The sequence below is a fragment of the Suillus paluster genome (genome assembly GCF_016628075.1).
Source record: "Suillus paluster strain FC165 chromosome Unknown EDB91scaffold_176, whole genome shotgun sequence".
NCBI classification, from domain to species: Eukaryota; Fungi; Basidiomycota; class Agaricomycetes; order Boletales; family Suillaceae; genus Suillus; species Suillus paluster.
In genome coordinates, this window is record NW_024537736.1 from 1 (window position 1) to 16227 (window position 16227).

General features: G+C 48.9%; 6 protein-coding genes across 6 annotated transcripts; 4 read left to right on the top strand and 2 right to left on the bottom strand.

Moving 5' to 3' along the window:
- Positions 1-73: 73 nt before the first annotated feature.
- EDB91DRAFT_1088212 (uncharacterized protein) lies at positions 74-497 on the top strand (the record flags this gene model as incomplete). The annotated part of the gene is made up of 2 exons (XM_041316380.1): positions 74-117; positions 174-497. Coding segments are annotated over 2 exons (368 nt in total), but the record flags the coding sequence as incomplete, so codon positions are not given.
- Positions 498-2129: 1632 nt separating this feature from the next.
- On the top strand, positions 2130-2929 carry EDB91DRAFT_1256180 (uncharacterized protein; the record flags this gene model as incomplete). The annotated part of the gene is made up of 2 exons (XM_041324115.1): positions 2130-2648; positions 2792-2929. The coding sequence occupies 2 exons, from the start codon at positions 2130-2132 to the stop codon at positions 2927-2929; spliced, it is 657 nt and encodes a 218-aa protein (XP_041169554.1).
- Positions 2930-4541: 1612 nt separating this feature from the next.
- EDB91DRAFT_1064019 (uncharacterized protein) lies at positions 4542-5399 on the top strand (the record flags this gene model as incomplete). The annotated part of the gene is made up of 1 exon (XM_041314653.1): positions 4542-5399. A coding segment is annotated over one exon (858 nt), but the record flags the coding sequence as incomplete, so codon positions are not given.
- A 4081-nt stretch (positions 5400-9480) lies between these two features.
- Positions 9481-10083, top strand: EDB91DRAFT_1088214 (uncharacterized protein; the record flags this gene model as incomplete). The annotated part of the gene is made up of 1 exon (XM_041316381.1): positions 9481-10083. One exon carries the CDS (start codon positions 9481-9483, stop codon positions 10081-10083), a length of 603 nt encoding a protein of 200 aa, XP_041169556.1.
- A 1611-nt stretch (positions 10084-11694) lies between these two features.
- Positions 11695-12551, bottom strand: EDB91DRAFT_1175072 (uncharacterized protein; the record flags this gene model as incomplete). Its single annotated transcript, XM_041320352.1, has 2 exons — positions 11869-12551; positions 11695-11808 (listed from the first exon to the last, which is right to left on the bottom strand). A coding segment is annotated over exon 1 (496 nt), but the record flags the coding sequence as incomplete, so codon positions are not given.
- A 2709-nt stretch (positions 12552-15260) lies between these two features.
- EDB91DRAFT_1064024 (uncharacterized protein) lies at positions 15261-15809 on the bottom strand (the record flags this gene model as incomplete). Its single annotated transcript, XM_041314656.1, has 1 exon — positions 15261-15809. The coding sequence occupies one exon, from the start codon at positions 15807-15809 to the stop codon at positions 15261-15263; it is 549 nt and encodes a 182-aa protein (XP_041169558.1).
- Positions 15810-16227: the final 418 nt, after the last annotated feature.

The window sequence follows — 16227 nt, forward strand, 5'->3', positions numbered from 1 at the left end:
CTTCTCACTACTGCCCATCTCTCTCGCACGCTTGGGCATGCTGATGTTCCCGCTCTCGATACTGATAATCTAGCTCAGGGTGGCTTTGTTGGAGCTCTTGGATTATGTGCTGTCTCGGTGCGTCAATTTCTCATGCCTGTTTTGACCAGGATGGGCTGATATTTGTTTTCCAGCTTGAACGTGCATTTTCTCTACTCAGCGACAATGCCGTCAGCATCGAAAATTTGGAGGATGCGGACATACCAACCACAGCACGGAAGACTCGTTTCCAGACACCAAAGACGCTCAACAAGGCTACTGGCAAGGAGACGGGAACAGAGCATGCATTCTCGGTCGTTAAATGGGGGATGAAAACTGCCGCATTTGTTTGGGCAGCAAAAAAGAAGGGCCCGGAAGCAACACACCTGACGGCATCCATTGCATACAAGCACCTGAAGAAGCCTGGTGCAAGCATCAACTCAGACGATGAAATGGATGACCATGAAGATGTCTGGTAATTTGCACTTGAGATTTATCCTAGCCACATCCTACTAAATCCTTTATTTTTCTTTCAGATTTAATCAGGGCAAATTTCTCCCCCCCTCATATTATCTGTACCTTTTGCTCTTTTACATCGTGGTTTGCACCGTCATTTTCTTTTTTTCTACTGCATTTTCCTCCTTTCATGCAGCTTTTAATGACTTTCTCTGTCATTTATGTGCCTTTTTGTCCGGCTTGATTACCTCTTATTCCATCTTTTGAATCTTCTGCAGTCACTTTTCCGATGATATCTAGGACATTTGAATGACACATTTTTGCCCTTTTGCGAGTTTTCTTGTCTTGTGCCGCACATGAAAAGTCGGTACAAGACAAATTGAGACAGTTTAAGAAAGCGAGTGGCCTTGACACGTCTTTTGAGACTCAGGCTCATTTTGTGGCTTATATCGCGGGAAAATATCAAAAAAGGCAGGTTAAGTCATTTGTGATTTTGCTGATGCTGCTCGGGGGACTCGGTCACATTTCATTGGAGTCGCAGAATACAAAGGATTACAGGCGGGAGCTCGAAGAGAAGAAAGAGAGACTAACTAGTGGATAGAAAGGCTCGGGAGAGACGATGTTTGTTGTATATACAGAGCACACCTAGTAGTAACAATATAAATCATATGTCACTTGTATGTCACAGCAGTCCAAGTTGACGCTGCACGTTGCTGAAACCTTCGTGCTCGCTGTGGGCAACAGCGAGCTCAACTACTGCAGCAATTCATCACTTCATGCTACCCATTGTCCAGCATGACCTGAGATTACGGTGCCAGTCGAATCTGGTTGTGTCTGACGGCAGTGTTCACATCCATTCCTAGCCACATAACTCACATTTCGAGATGGGGGCATGGACTGTACGAAGGCAGCCATGGCAGACACTGTGAAGAAGGTGCCGCTCGAACAGAAGATTGTTGGTGTGTAGTTCCATATTGCATATTCTACCATTCCCTCCATAGCTTGGACACTACTGTTGTCATCTTCCGCAATCAAGATTCAAGCCTGTGTTTCAGTTTTGTTTCATGTGTCTCTTTCAGTTTTGCTCATCATTGGCGGACACGACTCGGACACGTTTCCAACCAGTAGATGACGGTCATGCTGCCAAGTCATCGCGAATGAGTTAAATGCTTTTGTCTGTCACAGCTGACACGGTTTCAATAGATGGAATATACTATTCAAAAGCACAGGCGATGTGCGGCCATGCTTCCTGTGGTGTTTGCACAGCCACCAATCAACACCCTTCCATTATACCATGTGACTGGTTATCTTTTCCTTTTGATATTCTGTGTCTCGGGTTCTGAAGTTTCCGAATAACCGTGCTGCGCGCGTACCTACTTATATCACATGGCTTATCTACAGAAAACACATAAAAGACCCAGTAGATAGTATTGTAAAGCCTGGCATTCTTGCAACTAAGCTATTACCTGGTGACATTGCGCAGATCGTCTAAGTCTTTTTCCGTGTGCCTTCACCTCAAGTATTACTACTTCGAGCCGTCGTCACATATTTTTTCACCTTCACTCTAGCTTTATCTAAACCAACCCCACTGCCGTTCCTCGATAACCTAGGTTTGGCCAACTTCTGGCGACGAGTCGACGACAGACACTCTCAACATGACAACAAACCGATACAACCTACGTCCCACCAAAAAACGCGCCCGGGGAGCCCTCCCGACTCCTAATCTCCCCAGTGCTATGCCAGCTACCCCCGTCGACTCCCCCTCGAACATCATGGACAATGACAACAACCCTGAGACAGCCGCTCCTGTAGTGGCTGGATCGGAGACCTCCGTCCTCAGGACTGTTCATTCCTATAGCAATATAGTCCAGGCGAGTAGCCCCTGGATAAGGCCTCGCGCCGCCAGGGAGACAACCACTGAGCAGGTCTCAGTGGCTGACGTTACCCCTGTGTATAATACAGAATCAGTGGAAGACGTAAACGAGATTTTGAACGAAACCATACCTCCCGCTCTCAGTGAAGCGGGTCCAGACTCTGAAAGCGATGAGTCCGACGATGACGATCATCCTTGGATTGCAGTAAAGCATAAGAGAAACCATAAGGGAACCTCTTCGGGGGAAAACGATAACGCGGATGAGAGTTCACCCGCATTAACTCGAGAACAGCGAAACCTCGTATGAGAGGCCGAGCGTCGTCTAACAGACGACGAACGTGAGCGTATTGATCGTAGACGATCGCTGTTGCACTCACGAACAAAAGCTGGCAGCCCTGACCAGCGGATGGTGGGGCCCTCCAAAGGAAAGGCCACTGACCCCAGGGAATGGGGGCAGCGGACCTGGATGAGGAAGAGCTTGACGCAGATGCCCAGCGTGTGGCGTTCAAAGCCTGGAATGCTGCGAAAGCTGCTGCTGAGGATACCGACGCTGATCAGGAAATGAATGACTCGTACCGATGAGCTGGTCGGTTCGGTGGTGAATAATGAACTGTCCGAAGATGAGATTGAAAGACTCATTCAGGAAAGAACAATGGAGGCTGTGTGCAAGGCGGAGGCCAGAATGCAGTGTAAATATGAGAAGAAGATTCGTGAACTGGCCAGAAGGGCAGAACGTGAACTGCCGCAGAAGGAGGCTCTCACTAAGGGTGCGAATAGCGCCTCTACGCAACTGAAACCAGTCAGAGCGATGTTAGAAAGGACTATTAAGCCCTCATCCAAGGCCCAGGCACCCAGCGAAGCTCCGCAGACCATGCAACCAGTGCATCAGGTGACGGTGCAAAGCTACATCGGGCGGGCCCTGAAGAGGACCAAGTCGGACAGGAAGAAGGGCAAAGTCCCATCAGATCCGTCTGACGATAGCTCTGATAGTAGCGACGAGGGCTCTGATGAAACAACAATGTCCGAGTCCTTGACAGAGTCTTCCAGCAGCTCAGACACTGAGGGGTCGCAAAGACGACGAACGAGGAAATCGTCAAGCAAGCGAAAGGCAAAGAAGAAAAGACCCACCATCCTGAGACCAGTGCCACCAACGGTGTATGACGGTGAAGCCGATTCGAGGGCATACCACCGATTCATTACTGAAGGCACCGCCTATGTGAAGGACAGTCGCGTGAGGTCCAAAGCACGTGTGTTTACCCTGTCACGTTATCTAACCGGAAAAGCGCATGAGTTCTATATCCGCGAAGTGGCTAGGGATCCTTACCAATGGCGGTTGACGGAGTTCTTCATGGAACTCTTCAACCATTGCTTCCCAGTGAACTTCCGGACGGAGCTGCGCGCTAAGCTTAAGCGCTGCTACCAGAATGACAAGACAGTCAGAGCTTACTTCTATGAACTCAGTGAACTCTGGAACATGATCGGTGACATTGATGAATGTCAACGAGTCGAACGACTGTGGTTTGGACTCAAGACGGACATCCAGCGTGAGCTATGGAAGAAAGAACTTAACCCCAAGGTCTCCACCTTTAACGAGGTGTTGGCGGCGGCAGAAATAATTGAAATATCCCAATCAGTACCTGTAGGACGGGACCGTCAGTCAAAGAAGGACCCAACGCACCTTGAAAGCTCCTTTGTTACCCCTGAGAAGAATCGCAAAGGCAAGGGGCCGCACAAGCGCAATCAAAAGAAAGGCCCGGGAGCTGGGAAGGGCGACAGGCCGTGGTCTAAGGACCAGAAACCAGGAGATCAGGCCCGCCCAAGGGGAGACGAGGGTCGAAAGCCCCCGACATCAATGGGCAAACAGTTCGAGCCGCTGCCCAAGGAAGAGCATGATCGATTGGCCGCCGAAGGAAAGTGTTTCAGGTGTAAACAACCTGGACACCAATCTCGTCATTGTCCGGAGCAGAATAATGTGAAAATGGACTCACCAGGCAGACCACCAGGCATATCGAGCTATGGAATTGAGGTAGACCTAGGGGAGGTCGATCGATTACGCGGACTGGCCGAGGCGACAGAAGCCGGAGGAGAGGCTTTTGTCAGCTCCATAGGATTCACTGATATGATATGGGAGGCAACATGCAACCCCGGCCCGAATGGCATGGGAGATGCGTTAGCTGAGTGAGCTCATGTCAAGCTGTCGGGGATACTGTATCCTGGGGATGCCCCAGACAATGCGGACTTGCTGGCCACTGACCATTTCTACCTGTACCAGGTAACAGAGAATGAGTACGTCATAATGAACTCAGGATGCAGGCTGGATCCAGAGCTTACCGTACCTATTGCGTCACTGATGAATCCGTTATTCAAACTAGATCGCTGGTACTGGCGTCACCTTGGTCTAAGACGGGGCTATGATAAACGAGACCTCACGAGGAGTGAGCGTCAATGTACCTGGAGGTCTGGGTCTATGGGAGATGCCTTGGCAGAGCACGCTACATTCCTATTGGACTCGCGGTCCCAGTACCCAAACGATGGGCCCGCGTGTAGAGCACCGCGGAGGTTCGAGTGTTGCTTCGTAGGTCATGGGCTCTACAAAGTCTACGACACCGTGTTGTCCTTCTCGGCAACTGTGTCTGAGAAACTGTTAATGAACAGGTGCTTTGACATCACTAACTGGTATGCAAAGCAACTCACTGCAGGCTACCATGCCCTGCAGGACAAGTTTGACAAGTGGACTTGCGAATGGGATGTATTTCGGCTGTTAGATCGCGGATCGCTGTTGCCAATGGATTGTCAGTTGGACAAGCTGGCAAGATATATATTAGAACCCATACCTCCAATGTGGATGTGGCAAGTGCACAGGTTAATACATATCATAGAGTTTAACGGGGTGTCAGTCCCCGCAGGGACATACCCCACATTGCAGCGCAATGCCGCACTGACTTGGGACTTCACGCAACTGTTGCCCAAGCCGATAGTCGTGGTTGTACACATCAACGGTCGCCCTGCTCGTGTTTTGATCGATACCGGGTCGTTAGCAGACTTTATGTAGTTAACCTTAGCGGAACAGTTGCGCTTACCTTTGACGCAACTAGAAAAACCCTTAACCATCCAGCTCGCGGTCCAGGGTTCGCGCTCTAAGGTGAATTACAGCGCGAAGGCCCGCTTGCAGTATCAAGGTATCAATAACAAATGATACTTCAATGTCATAAATCTACAAAACTACGATTTAATATTAGGGACGCCGTTCCTATACCAGCATAAGGTCACAGTGGGATTCAACTGACCAAAGGTTATTGTGGGGAGCAATCTGCCCATGCCAATGAAAGGCGACGAAGTCTCCATGTTGGAGTCTCGTGCGGCGCACATATACTCCGAGGAGCTCGGTAAGGTTCGTGAGTACCTAAAAGAATTAGCATGACCACTGTGTATAAAGGCGGCGGTGACAGGATTGCCACCGTTACGCGCGATTAACCACACGATCCCGTTAATCGACAAGACGAAGGTGTACCTGTGGCGACCATCGCATTGCCCAGAGGCAATGAGGCCACAATGGTCGGAGAAGAGAGCAGCGTACCTTGCGTCGGGACGCTGGCAGGTGACGAGCGCAGGGAATACGGTCCCGATGCTGTTTTTGAGAAAACCCGGATTGGATCGACTGAGGATGGTGTTTGATCTGAGTGAGCGCAACAACAACACTAGGAAGCTCTTGTCACCCCTACCTGACATGGAGGGCATCTTGCGCAGAGTATCGTGTAAGAACTATAAGTCCTTGATCGATGGTCAGGACACCTATGAACAGATTAGAATCATACCTGAGCACGTACCGCAGTCCACCATTACCACACCTGATGGGAATATGGTCAGTAATGTTATCCAGCAAGGGGATTGTAACGCGCCAGCCACTTACCAGGCACTGATGAACCATTTGTTCGGCGAGTACATCGGGAAATTTATGGACGTATACCTTGACGACATCATCGTCTACTCTGATACTCTGGAGGACCATATAGATCACATCAAGAAGGTTTTAAAGATCTTAGAGCGGGAAAATCTTTACCTGAGTGAGAGCAAGCTCCAGTTCTTGTGTGACGAGATAAAAATCCTCGGACGCGTGGTGGGCAAGGATGGGATCCGAATGGACCCTGCCAAAGTGGATAAGATCCTGGCCTGGAAGGTTCCTACGAACTGAACGCTGTGCCGCAGATTCATTGGTTTGGTAGGGTACCTGGCGGACGATATCCACCAGGTGAGGTTACCCTTGGGGGTCCTATCGGAAGCGTCAGCGGATAGTGTTCCATTCCGTTGGATGCACACGGAACAGCGTGCCTTTGATGAGGTTAAACGTTACGTGTCGGCGTGTGCCCCGCACAGTAGGATGCCGTTGGATTACTCACCGGGGCACGCTAGGATATGGATGATGATGGACGCCAGCACCACGGGCATTGGCGGCGTAATCGCACAGGGGGACAACTGGCGAACAGCGTGCGTAGCGGTGTTCTACTCCGCGAAAATGTCGTCCGCCCAATGTAACTACCCTGTGCATGAACAAGAGTTGTTAGCAGGGGTGGAGACTATGACAAGACATCGGGGCATCCTGCAGGGTGTCCCCTTCACCTGGCTGACTGACCACAAGGGCTTGGTCCACTTCTTGAAACAAAAGAACCTGTCAGGGCATCAGGCTCATTGGCAGGAGACGACAGGTGAGTTTGACTTTACCATAGAGTATCTCCCTGGGGAGGAGAACATCTTGCCTGATGCATTATCTCGCCTCTACGAGTTTGATGAGCCAGGGACGGTCAGGGCGCCGAGTGAGTACGTCGCCCTCGATGGGGACGCCATCCCGTCTTTGGTGGTAGGCATCATTTCGATGCCGGTGATAGTGGGCAAGGAGGCGATGGCTGACCTGCCTCGTCGCAGTGCGCAGGTGGTGGCCAGGCCGAGTGATCCGATTCCTGGTATGGGCTCGACCATACCTTTCATGAACCGAGGAGTTCTAGGGATGGACAAACCCAAACCTTTCATGAACCCAAGAGTTTTGGTGGCAGAGAACCCCAAACCTTCCATGAACCGAAGAGTTTTGGGGGAAGGCAATCCCAAACCTTCCATGAACCGAAGAGTTGGGGGATGTGGGCCAGTTGAGCCTGTGGAGATGGGACGCCCTGAGACGTCGGCAGAATTTGCGCGGCGGATAGGGGATCGTTTCGTCCTAAAGGGCCCAGTCGAACGAAAGGAAGGGGGAGAGCACCTGATGGTGCCAAACCCTGAGTATAGCCAACCAGATGAGACGCTGCGCGTGGCAACACGGGAAGAAATTGAAAACCTGAAAGAAGGGTTAACAGAGCCCGAATACCAGCCGGCTAAGCTGCCAATAATGTACCCTGAGAACAAAGCCCTGCTTTCCGAGGTAAAGGGGTGCTATGAGGAAGACTCATTCTTCAAAACAATACTTGACGCCCCTGGCTCGTATAAGAACTTTGAGTTGCAGGACAGGTACCTGTGGCTGCGCCTGCAGGATAGGGTACTACTCTGCATCCCGGACGTCTTGGTGGAAGGACGAAAATTGTGCAAGACTCTAATTGACCAAGCACACTCATTATTAGCTCATCTGGGTGCGCGAAAAACAATGTTGTACTTACGAGAGTATGTCTGGTGGAAGACACTAGTACCTGACGTGCAGGCATTCTGCGCTTCGTGTAAATCCTGTCAACGGAGTAAACCACCGAACCAGAAACCAATGGGACTATTACACTCATTAAAGGTGCCATCGAAGCCTTGGGAGGCAATTGGCGTGGACTTTGTTGGGCCCCTACCATTGTCGAGCAATAGGGACAGGGAATTTGATAGTATCACCATGATAATCGATTTATTCATGGGGATGGTGCACCTCGTGCCAAGCCGAATGAACTACAATGCTAAAGAGATAGCAGAATTAATGTTCGCGGAGGTGTATAAACACCATGGCCTACCTAAAGCGATCATAAGCGATCGCGACGTGCTGTTCACGAGCAGATTCTGGATGCACCTGAATAAGCTGATTGGTATCAAACAGAAGATGTCCAGTGCTTATCATCCTGAAACAGATGGATCTACTGAACGCGCGAATCAGACTGTGACACAGATGATACGATGTGTCATATCACCCAACCAAACAGACTGGGTAGGTCGTTTGCCTGCGATCGAGTTTGCGATAAACTTAGCGCACAATGAGTCAACGACGTACCCGCTGTTCTTTGTCAACTCAGGTCGCATGCCTCGGCCAATGATATGGGAAACGCCCGACTCAACTGAGTACTCAGGGGTAAGAGTATATGCTCAGAAAATGAAGGCGACAGTGCTCACCGCGCATGACACGATATTGGCTGCACGCGTTAAGCAGACAAGAGAGGCTAACAAGCATAGGAGGGCCAGCCCTTTCGTAATAGGCGACCTAGTATATGTGTTGTCTAAAAACATTAGCTTTCCTAAGGGATTATTATGAAAGTTCATACCCAAGTATATTGGCCCTTACCGAATATTGGAAGACTTCAGGAATAACTCGTATCGAATAGAGCTACCCAGCAGGCTGAAACAGCGGGGTGTACATCCTGTGTTTCACTCATCTTACCTACGGATCCACGTGCCTAATGACGACCGTCGGTTTCCCGGACGGCTTGAAACTCAGATCGCTGAGTTCGATGACCATGCGGAACGCGAATGGGCTGTCGATCGGATACTGTCTCATAAAGGCACCCGAACGAATGCGGACTTCGAAGTTCAATGGAAGTCCAGGGACAGGACTTGGCTACCATTCGATCAGGTAGAACATCTTGATGCACTAAAAGATTATTTTAACGTCGTTGGGATAGAGTCCATCGGTGAGCTGGCGGATGGCGACGGGGAGGCACCAACTGACAATCCCCAGGTGTTTTTAGGGCACATATGTCTCACTCCCGTCAGCACTTATAACACTTCCAACTTCAACATCCTTTTGGTACACTCGCAAGAAGAAGATTACCGTCCAGACCCCATGCACAACTCAGCTTTTCGCAACTTTACCCTTTCAGGGCCTGGGATGTATACCTTCTCGGACATGCAAGTCCCCCAACAACTCTACTCGGTCACTCACGAACAAGTCAAGTCTTTTGTGGACTATGACTGCGCTTCTGCGATCTGGAGAAGACCGCACTACCCAGCCTGTGCCGCTCAGTTACGACAAGTTCACATTTGAGTTTAACTTTAATGAGCCCGAGATTCTCGTTAAATTTACTACCGTCGGGACGGATGACGTGGTGAAGATCAACGGACCTGCCGTGACCACTGAATTTCTCGTCGGAGATGACAAGGTCCAACCTACCATCATTCAACCTACTACTACTACTCCCCGTGACCCGGAGGGAGGGCGTTGGCTAAACAAGCGTAAGGCGGAGTTGATTGACGACACCCTATGGGATAACCTTGAGAGGTCCCATCGTCAGAACCTCCGCCATGATGAAGCTATCAAAGCTCAGAAGAGCAAGAGGCAGTACCTTGATAGCCCTCAGCCGCCCTCCTCACCCGCACCTGCCATTCCCTGTCCTCCTAAATCCAATGTCAGTGGTTCCAAGGTTGGGCCTAGCCGGGCCCCAGCACAGAAGGAGACTAATCAGACGGATGACATGCGCATGGGAGGCGCTGAGGATGATTATAACAACGAGGTCGCGAGGGAAGTCGGCCGCGTCAACAAGAAGGACAAGGGTGTAGTGGGTAGGAAGTAAAGGAGACTTGGCAGTCCCCTGGAGGGGGGTATGTGGCATTTGCACGGCCACCAATCAACACCCTTCCATTATTACCATGTGACTGGTTATCTTTTCCTTTTGATATTCTGTGTCTCGGGTTCTGAACTTTCCGAATAACCGTGCTGCGCGCGTACCTACTTATATCACATGGCTTATCTACAGAAAACACATAAAAGACCCAGTAGATAGTATTGTAAAGCCCGGCATTCTTGCAACTAAGCTATTACCTGGTGACATTGCGCAGATCGTCTAAGTCTTTTTCCATGTGCCTTCGCCTCAAGTATTACTACTTCGAGTCGTCATCACACTTCCTTTTCAGCACTCAGCCTAGACTTTCTGGCGTGCTCAACACTAGTTAAGTTTTGACCACCGAATCCAAATTGATGGGAACTGCTGCCAGCTGGTGCTCAGCTTATTTCCTTTCCACAAAACACATGCATGACTTTCATGATTTTGTATCATAGGCCGTGACGTTGGAGCGAACACACGAAAAAACGTACATTTGTTGGTAGGCCAAGTCCATTTAATTCATCCATCAAGAACACATTGGCGCGCGATGAATCAAATGCTCGTGCCATGTGTAGCACCAGTCCCAACATAATCAGCAATGCAAATATCGCAAACAATTGGAATAAGTTGCGGATAAATTGACATTGCGTATGTAGCACGTGGTCATAAACAGTACGTGAACTCCACCGACGGACGCCAATACCCAATCTACGACTGAAAAATACATCTACTAATGGGTCAACAACTCGTAAGTTGGAGCCATCTAGGTCAATTATTCCACAATGCCGTTACAGTTTACCCCTGCGACCACTGGCCTGGCTTCTGGTATGCTCTAGTGGTGAGGTCATGCAGGCATAGGGTCAGGCCTAATGAGTTTCCACATGCATATGGTCAGTGAGTGTGTCTGTGCATCCCTGCAAATCTGAAATTGGGTGAATACATCACCATAGATCGAAGTTCACTAACATGTACTACCAGAAGGACTCAGTGGCGGAGTGCGTCCGGCACATTATTTGATGCCTTCAAAACAATTATGTCATGGAGCGCAGCTTCGTGATGCAAGCACATCCAGATTGTTTGGCTGTCCCCTATACACTACCTGTGGATAAAAGCCAGCGTATTAGTTTTTGATTCAGAAATTACTATCAATTTTCAGCCATGAAATTCACTTCACTCACCACTATGATCATCTCTGCCGCAGCGATGGCTGGCGTAGCCATCGCATCCGAGGATCTGACGGTATCGCCCTTGAACCTACCCTGCCACACAACTGGTGAGCGCTTTTGTTGCCTACAGTGCAGACCTTTGACCACATGCTGATGGCTATCCACTGATGAAGTGGGGTGCTCAAACATGAAAGGTTTCAATCACAGCAACGATTTTGGGTTTTACTGTCTCAATGACAAAATCTATAAGTTTATGGCATGCATGGGTGGAACTAAATGTCATATCACCAGTGGGACTACGTTCTTATGTTCATGAGCGCTGAGCCTTGAGGCTTGCTCCACTCCACAGTACCTGGGTGAGCCTGTCGTTGTCATTGTCTCCTGAAGCTGAGTGCTGATGTACTTGTTTTTACCAGTGCATGGAACAATGAGTATGATGCTTGCGGGAGGGCGTAAAGGAGTACTGATGACATGAAGTTCTGGAGTTTATTGAATCCGGTCATGATGAAGAAGATAGGATTTATAACAACTTTTGTATAGTCAAATTGACGTCAAATATGTTTTCCCGAGTTTCCATGCACTCTGATTCTCTGAAGTCAAACAATATCTGCACAGGCATCATGCCGAATGAGCTCCCTGCGATGTACAATTTGATGCTACGGTCGTTGGAATCCGGATACATGTGGGGACAATAGTGTGGTCATGTCACTTGCGATGCAGTCGTAGTACGGTGTCGACGGAAGAGGTAATGTGTTGCCCCATCCAGATCCTCTGCTCGACCAGCATCTTCTTCACGGCATCTATAGCATGGTTGAGTGCCGCGGCTGCCTCTGTACAGTGCACTGTGCATGCCACCAGCCTTCTTGAAATCCTTGAACAGAAAGCTCCACCCATAGCACGCCAATATGGCCCATAAAACTGAAATCAAACTGCGAGGTTGATGTATCTGATTGATGTGTCTTCTCATCGCCATCGGCGGTACAACACGCTGATGGGAATGTGAATTCGGTGTGTGGAGCATTGTTCTCGAGTCTACCTGCCTGTGTGGCTTCGTCGCCAGAAATATTAGTGAACATGATGTTGAGGGGAACAAGTCTGAGGACAAGCTCGAGCTCGCTGTCAACCAGTGGGGACATAGTTCGCGCCCAGAGCGATCTGCCTTCGTTCGAGAGGAATGAGCTGTGTGGAGAGGAATGGACATGAACACTGCCTTAGGACAGATTTGAGACTGGCATCCCCGTAATTTCAGGTCACACTTGACAATGGGTAGCATGAAGTGGTGAAATGTTGCAGTAGTTGAACTCGCTGTTGCCCACAGCGAGCACGAAGGTTTCGGCAATGTGTGGCGAACAAACCTGCTGTGACATAGAATATTGTTAGGTGTGCTTTGTATATACAATATGTACAGTGGACTATGAAAAATGCATGCGGCATGACGGCAAATCAAGCCGTCACCAAAGATCAACCATAATAAGTCTCCACAAAAACTGAAATGCGAGACTGAAGGCCCGGGGAAATATCGAGTGTTGTCAAATTTGGGGTCACAGATGCAGTGTTCTGCCGGTCAGTGACCTGCAGTGTTGTGTTTGTTCACTGAATGCAAAGTAGTGGGAAAGTCGATGACCGTTGGCAACGTTCACTTGATCATGAATGTGTCGACCCCCATGAGTCCTTGTATATTCTTTATATATGGTGCACGTCACTTAGACACCACCAATTGTGTGCTAATGTCCTACCATCTTGAAAAAATGTCAGAATTTTAATTACTCTTACCAAAACATTCCTTTCGATGAGATGAACAAAACTGTAAGAGCGATTTTCAATCTGACTAAATTTGACAGAGATAATTTTTTTGTCGGCAGTCAGATTGTCCACTTGTTATCTACCCTACTGACAGTCAATCAAAAAGTTGTGCTACAGTCTCCGGAACTCATCGGTGGGACTTGTACTTGGTTGAACTGAACTGCTGGACCTTCAGCTGTGCATCTTTGGTCCCAAGCCCCGACCGATAGGCATCCAACCACCTGTGAGCCCGATGCTCCCATAACCGGATAGTCTGCAACGAAACGGATGCCAATGCTCGTGGCATGTTAGCCTTCAACCCATCGAACGTGCAGTCAGTGTTTATGAAGGTATCTCTTGACCTTTCCCCAGAAGAACTCGATAAAGTTCAGCTCGCAATGGAACTTTGGTAAGAATATGCAAAGATGACCGGCATTCTCGATGATCTCCCGAACGAGTGAATGTTGCTCCTGAAAGTCAGGCTGCAATTCCAGTATGCGCTTGTTGCAGCAATGAGTAGCATCTGCCTCGCACTTTGATTTGCATTTCCCGCACCGGTGCTCGTACAAGCCACGTTCAGTCAGAACGGCCTTGACACCCTTTGGTTTGCCAGGATGTTCCAGATGGTCGGGTGGGAATGACATTTCCTGCTCGACTCATATGCCATCTTGGATAAACCACCCATTCCGCATGCTGGCCTGTTTCCCCCCTGGATGAATATTCATTCAGCTGACAAGAAGCGCATCCTCAGCATATGCAGAATGTCCTTGAGAGTTGTCGATGAGAAATAGTGCTTGATATCCAGGACCGTGAGCACGCTCAAATGTGGGGATGATTTTCTCAGTAAGCTGGGAGTGAACAAATGGGACATTTTCATACAGGCACAGCGATTATGACAAACCTGAGTGCAGAAATTCTCACCGCACCAATAGCCTTCGTGGTTCTTGCCATATTCCATTGTTTCTCCTGCTTCGATTAAATGACCAACTGTGGAACAGATGACATCACTTCAGTGAAGTCCACGACCTGCTCCCTTTTTCTGCAGATGGAATTCATCCTCAAAAACCCAATACTGGCCAACTGCATCATTGGCTTGTGCTGTCAATTTGTCGTGTGCACAGAGAACCAAACAATGTTCAACATAATTTGACAGATTGGCTGGCACTTCAGTATCAACGTCGCCAACAGCAAATCGAACCAATCTGGATTCACAGGCCTTCATAAATGGCAAGAACTGTTGCTGGCGATAGTGGATTACATCTGGATGGTCATGCCCATTGAAATAAAGACCCTTCCGGTGTTTGAGGAAATGAAAACCTTTGCATTGAAACCATCAACGAGCGGTGCTCAGTGAAATGCCTCGGCCAACCTTCAGATGGTTACGGGAAATATTTCAAGCTCCATGTACTTCTTCAGACCACGCAGCATCTCCTCCTCAACAAGGTTTTGTGTGTATTTTGTGGCTTCAGCAGGGATAAGCTTATCTTGTGAGAGTTGAATGAGCTTTTCTGGATTTACGACCCATTTGTTTGAGTGGACATATGCACGCAGCTTGGTGGCAATCGTGGGATCACCGAGAAGGGAGTACACCTTCACATGTCAACCTTATAAAGATTCAGGGAGTTTGCAATCTGCCACCCACAGCCTGGTCCAGCTGCGCACTTGGCGGCCACCCCAGTTTGCAGCAAATCCATGACTTTCCGCTGCCCTCTGTGATGCATCGATGGAGAGCCGTTTCATCTTGATGACCATCGTGAGGTAACTCTGGATTGAGCATGCACATTTTGCCTGCAACCCATTTGGACCTCCAACAAACACCATTTTTTTTGCCTTCAAAAGCTTTTCTATTGAAGTCAATGCCTTCTTCATCTCATCAAGTCGAGTTTCCTTCACCAGCCTTCTCTGCTCACAGTAAGGTACATTGAGCTTGCGCCATTTCAATGGCAGAACAGCTGGCTGATCACCGTCGCTATCATCACCATCAGATTCTGTCCCATCATCTGACTTGTCGGAGAGGTAACGCAATCCATGACTGGCTAACTCGAAGTCAGGTAAGTTTCGAATTCTGGGGCTGACGAGATGGGGAGGGTGCATAAAATCTGGGGCAGTCCAAACATTTTGCGCATAAGCATAACTTGTGGATCATCTCTGACGAATGATGAGTAACTCAGATGTTATTCATTGTTCAAACCTCAAAACTCACAATGTTTTCCTCTTTTCACGGTACTCCACAAGCTCTCTTGCAGCCTTGTCATGCCTCCCCTTTGTTTGGCCCGAGTGGCCATTATATCCAAGTGCCCTGTTCCATTCTGCCTTCTCCCATTCTACCGCTGTCTTCTTCTCGAACATGGGAATAGTTGGCATTGGGTGACCATGAAAACTTTCAGCCTCGGCTCTGAGAGCAGCCAAGTTTTCCTCCAAATCATTGCCCCCAAATTCACAAAGGCTTTCATCGTCAGACCATTTGCTCTCTGATGTGTCCGGTTCATATTCCGAATCACTGCCTGAGTAATCTGCATTGACACCACCCAGGTATCCACAGTCAGACTCCAAGTTGTCGTCCAAGTCAATTTCTATCGGGACATGTGCTGTGCTGTGTGACCCCATGTCATGCACACTTGAGCCTTCGTGTTCAGCATCAATGATGGGGCTATGCTCTGCTTGTGAACGAGACGGAGAAGTGGGCTTATTGGGCCAACGAGCTGCATGAGCCTGAGTAGCTTTGATATTGTTGTTTCTTTTGGTCATTGTACCAGTGAAATGTGGATTTGAAAGGGCCAGTCACTCCACACCATACGCAAATCATATTGTGTACTTAGGTTGAATCCTACGACAACAATATCAAAACAGATTCTCCATCCTCCGCGTCGACTTTGGCAGCGGCTTGTAGGGGTTACCATAATAGGCTAGGGGTTAGGGTTAGGTTTACAAACTTTGAGTCAATTTGGCCTCTGCACACAATTGGTGGTGCCTAAGTGACGCGCACCATAGCAACTGAATGAGGGGGGGCCCTTGACTCTGAACCACCACCATGGTCATATTTTCCCACGCATGAAAAACTGCAGGCAAGGTAGAGCCAACAAGGCTCGCAGCTAACAACTGGCCATACCCACCTGAACCACTACAATAATTACACCGGATAACAAAACAATACCCACTACACATA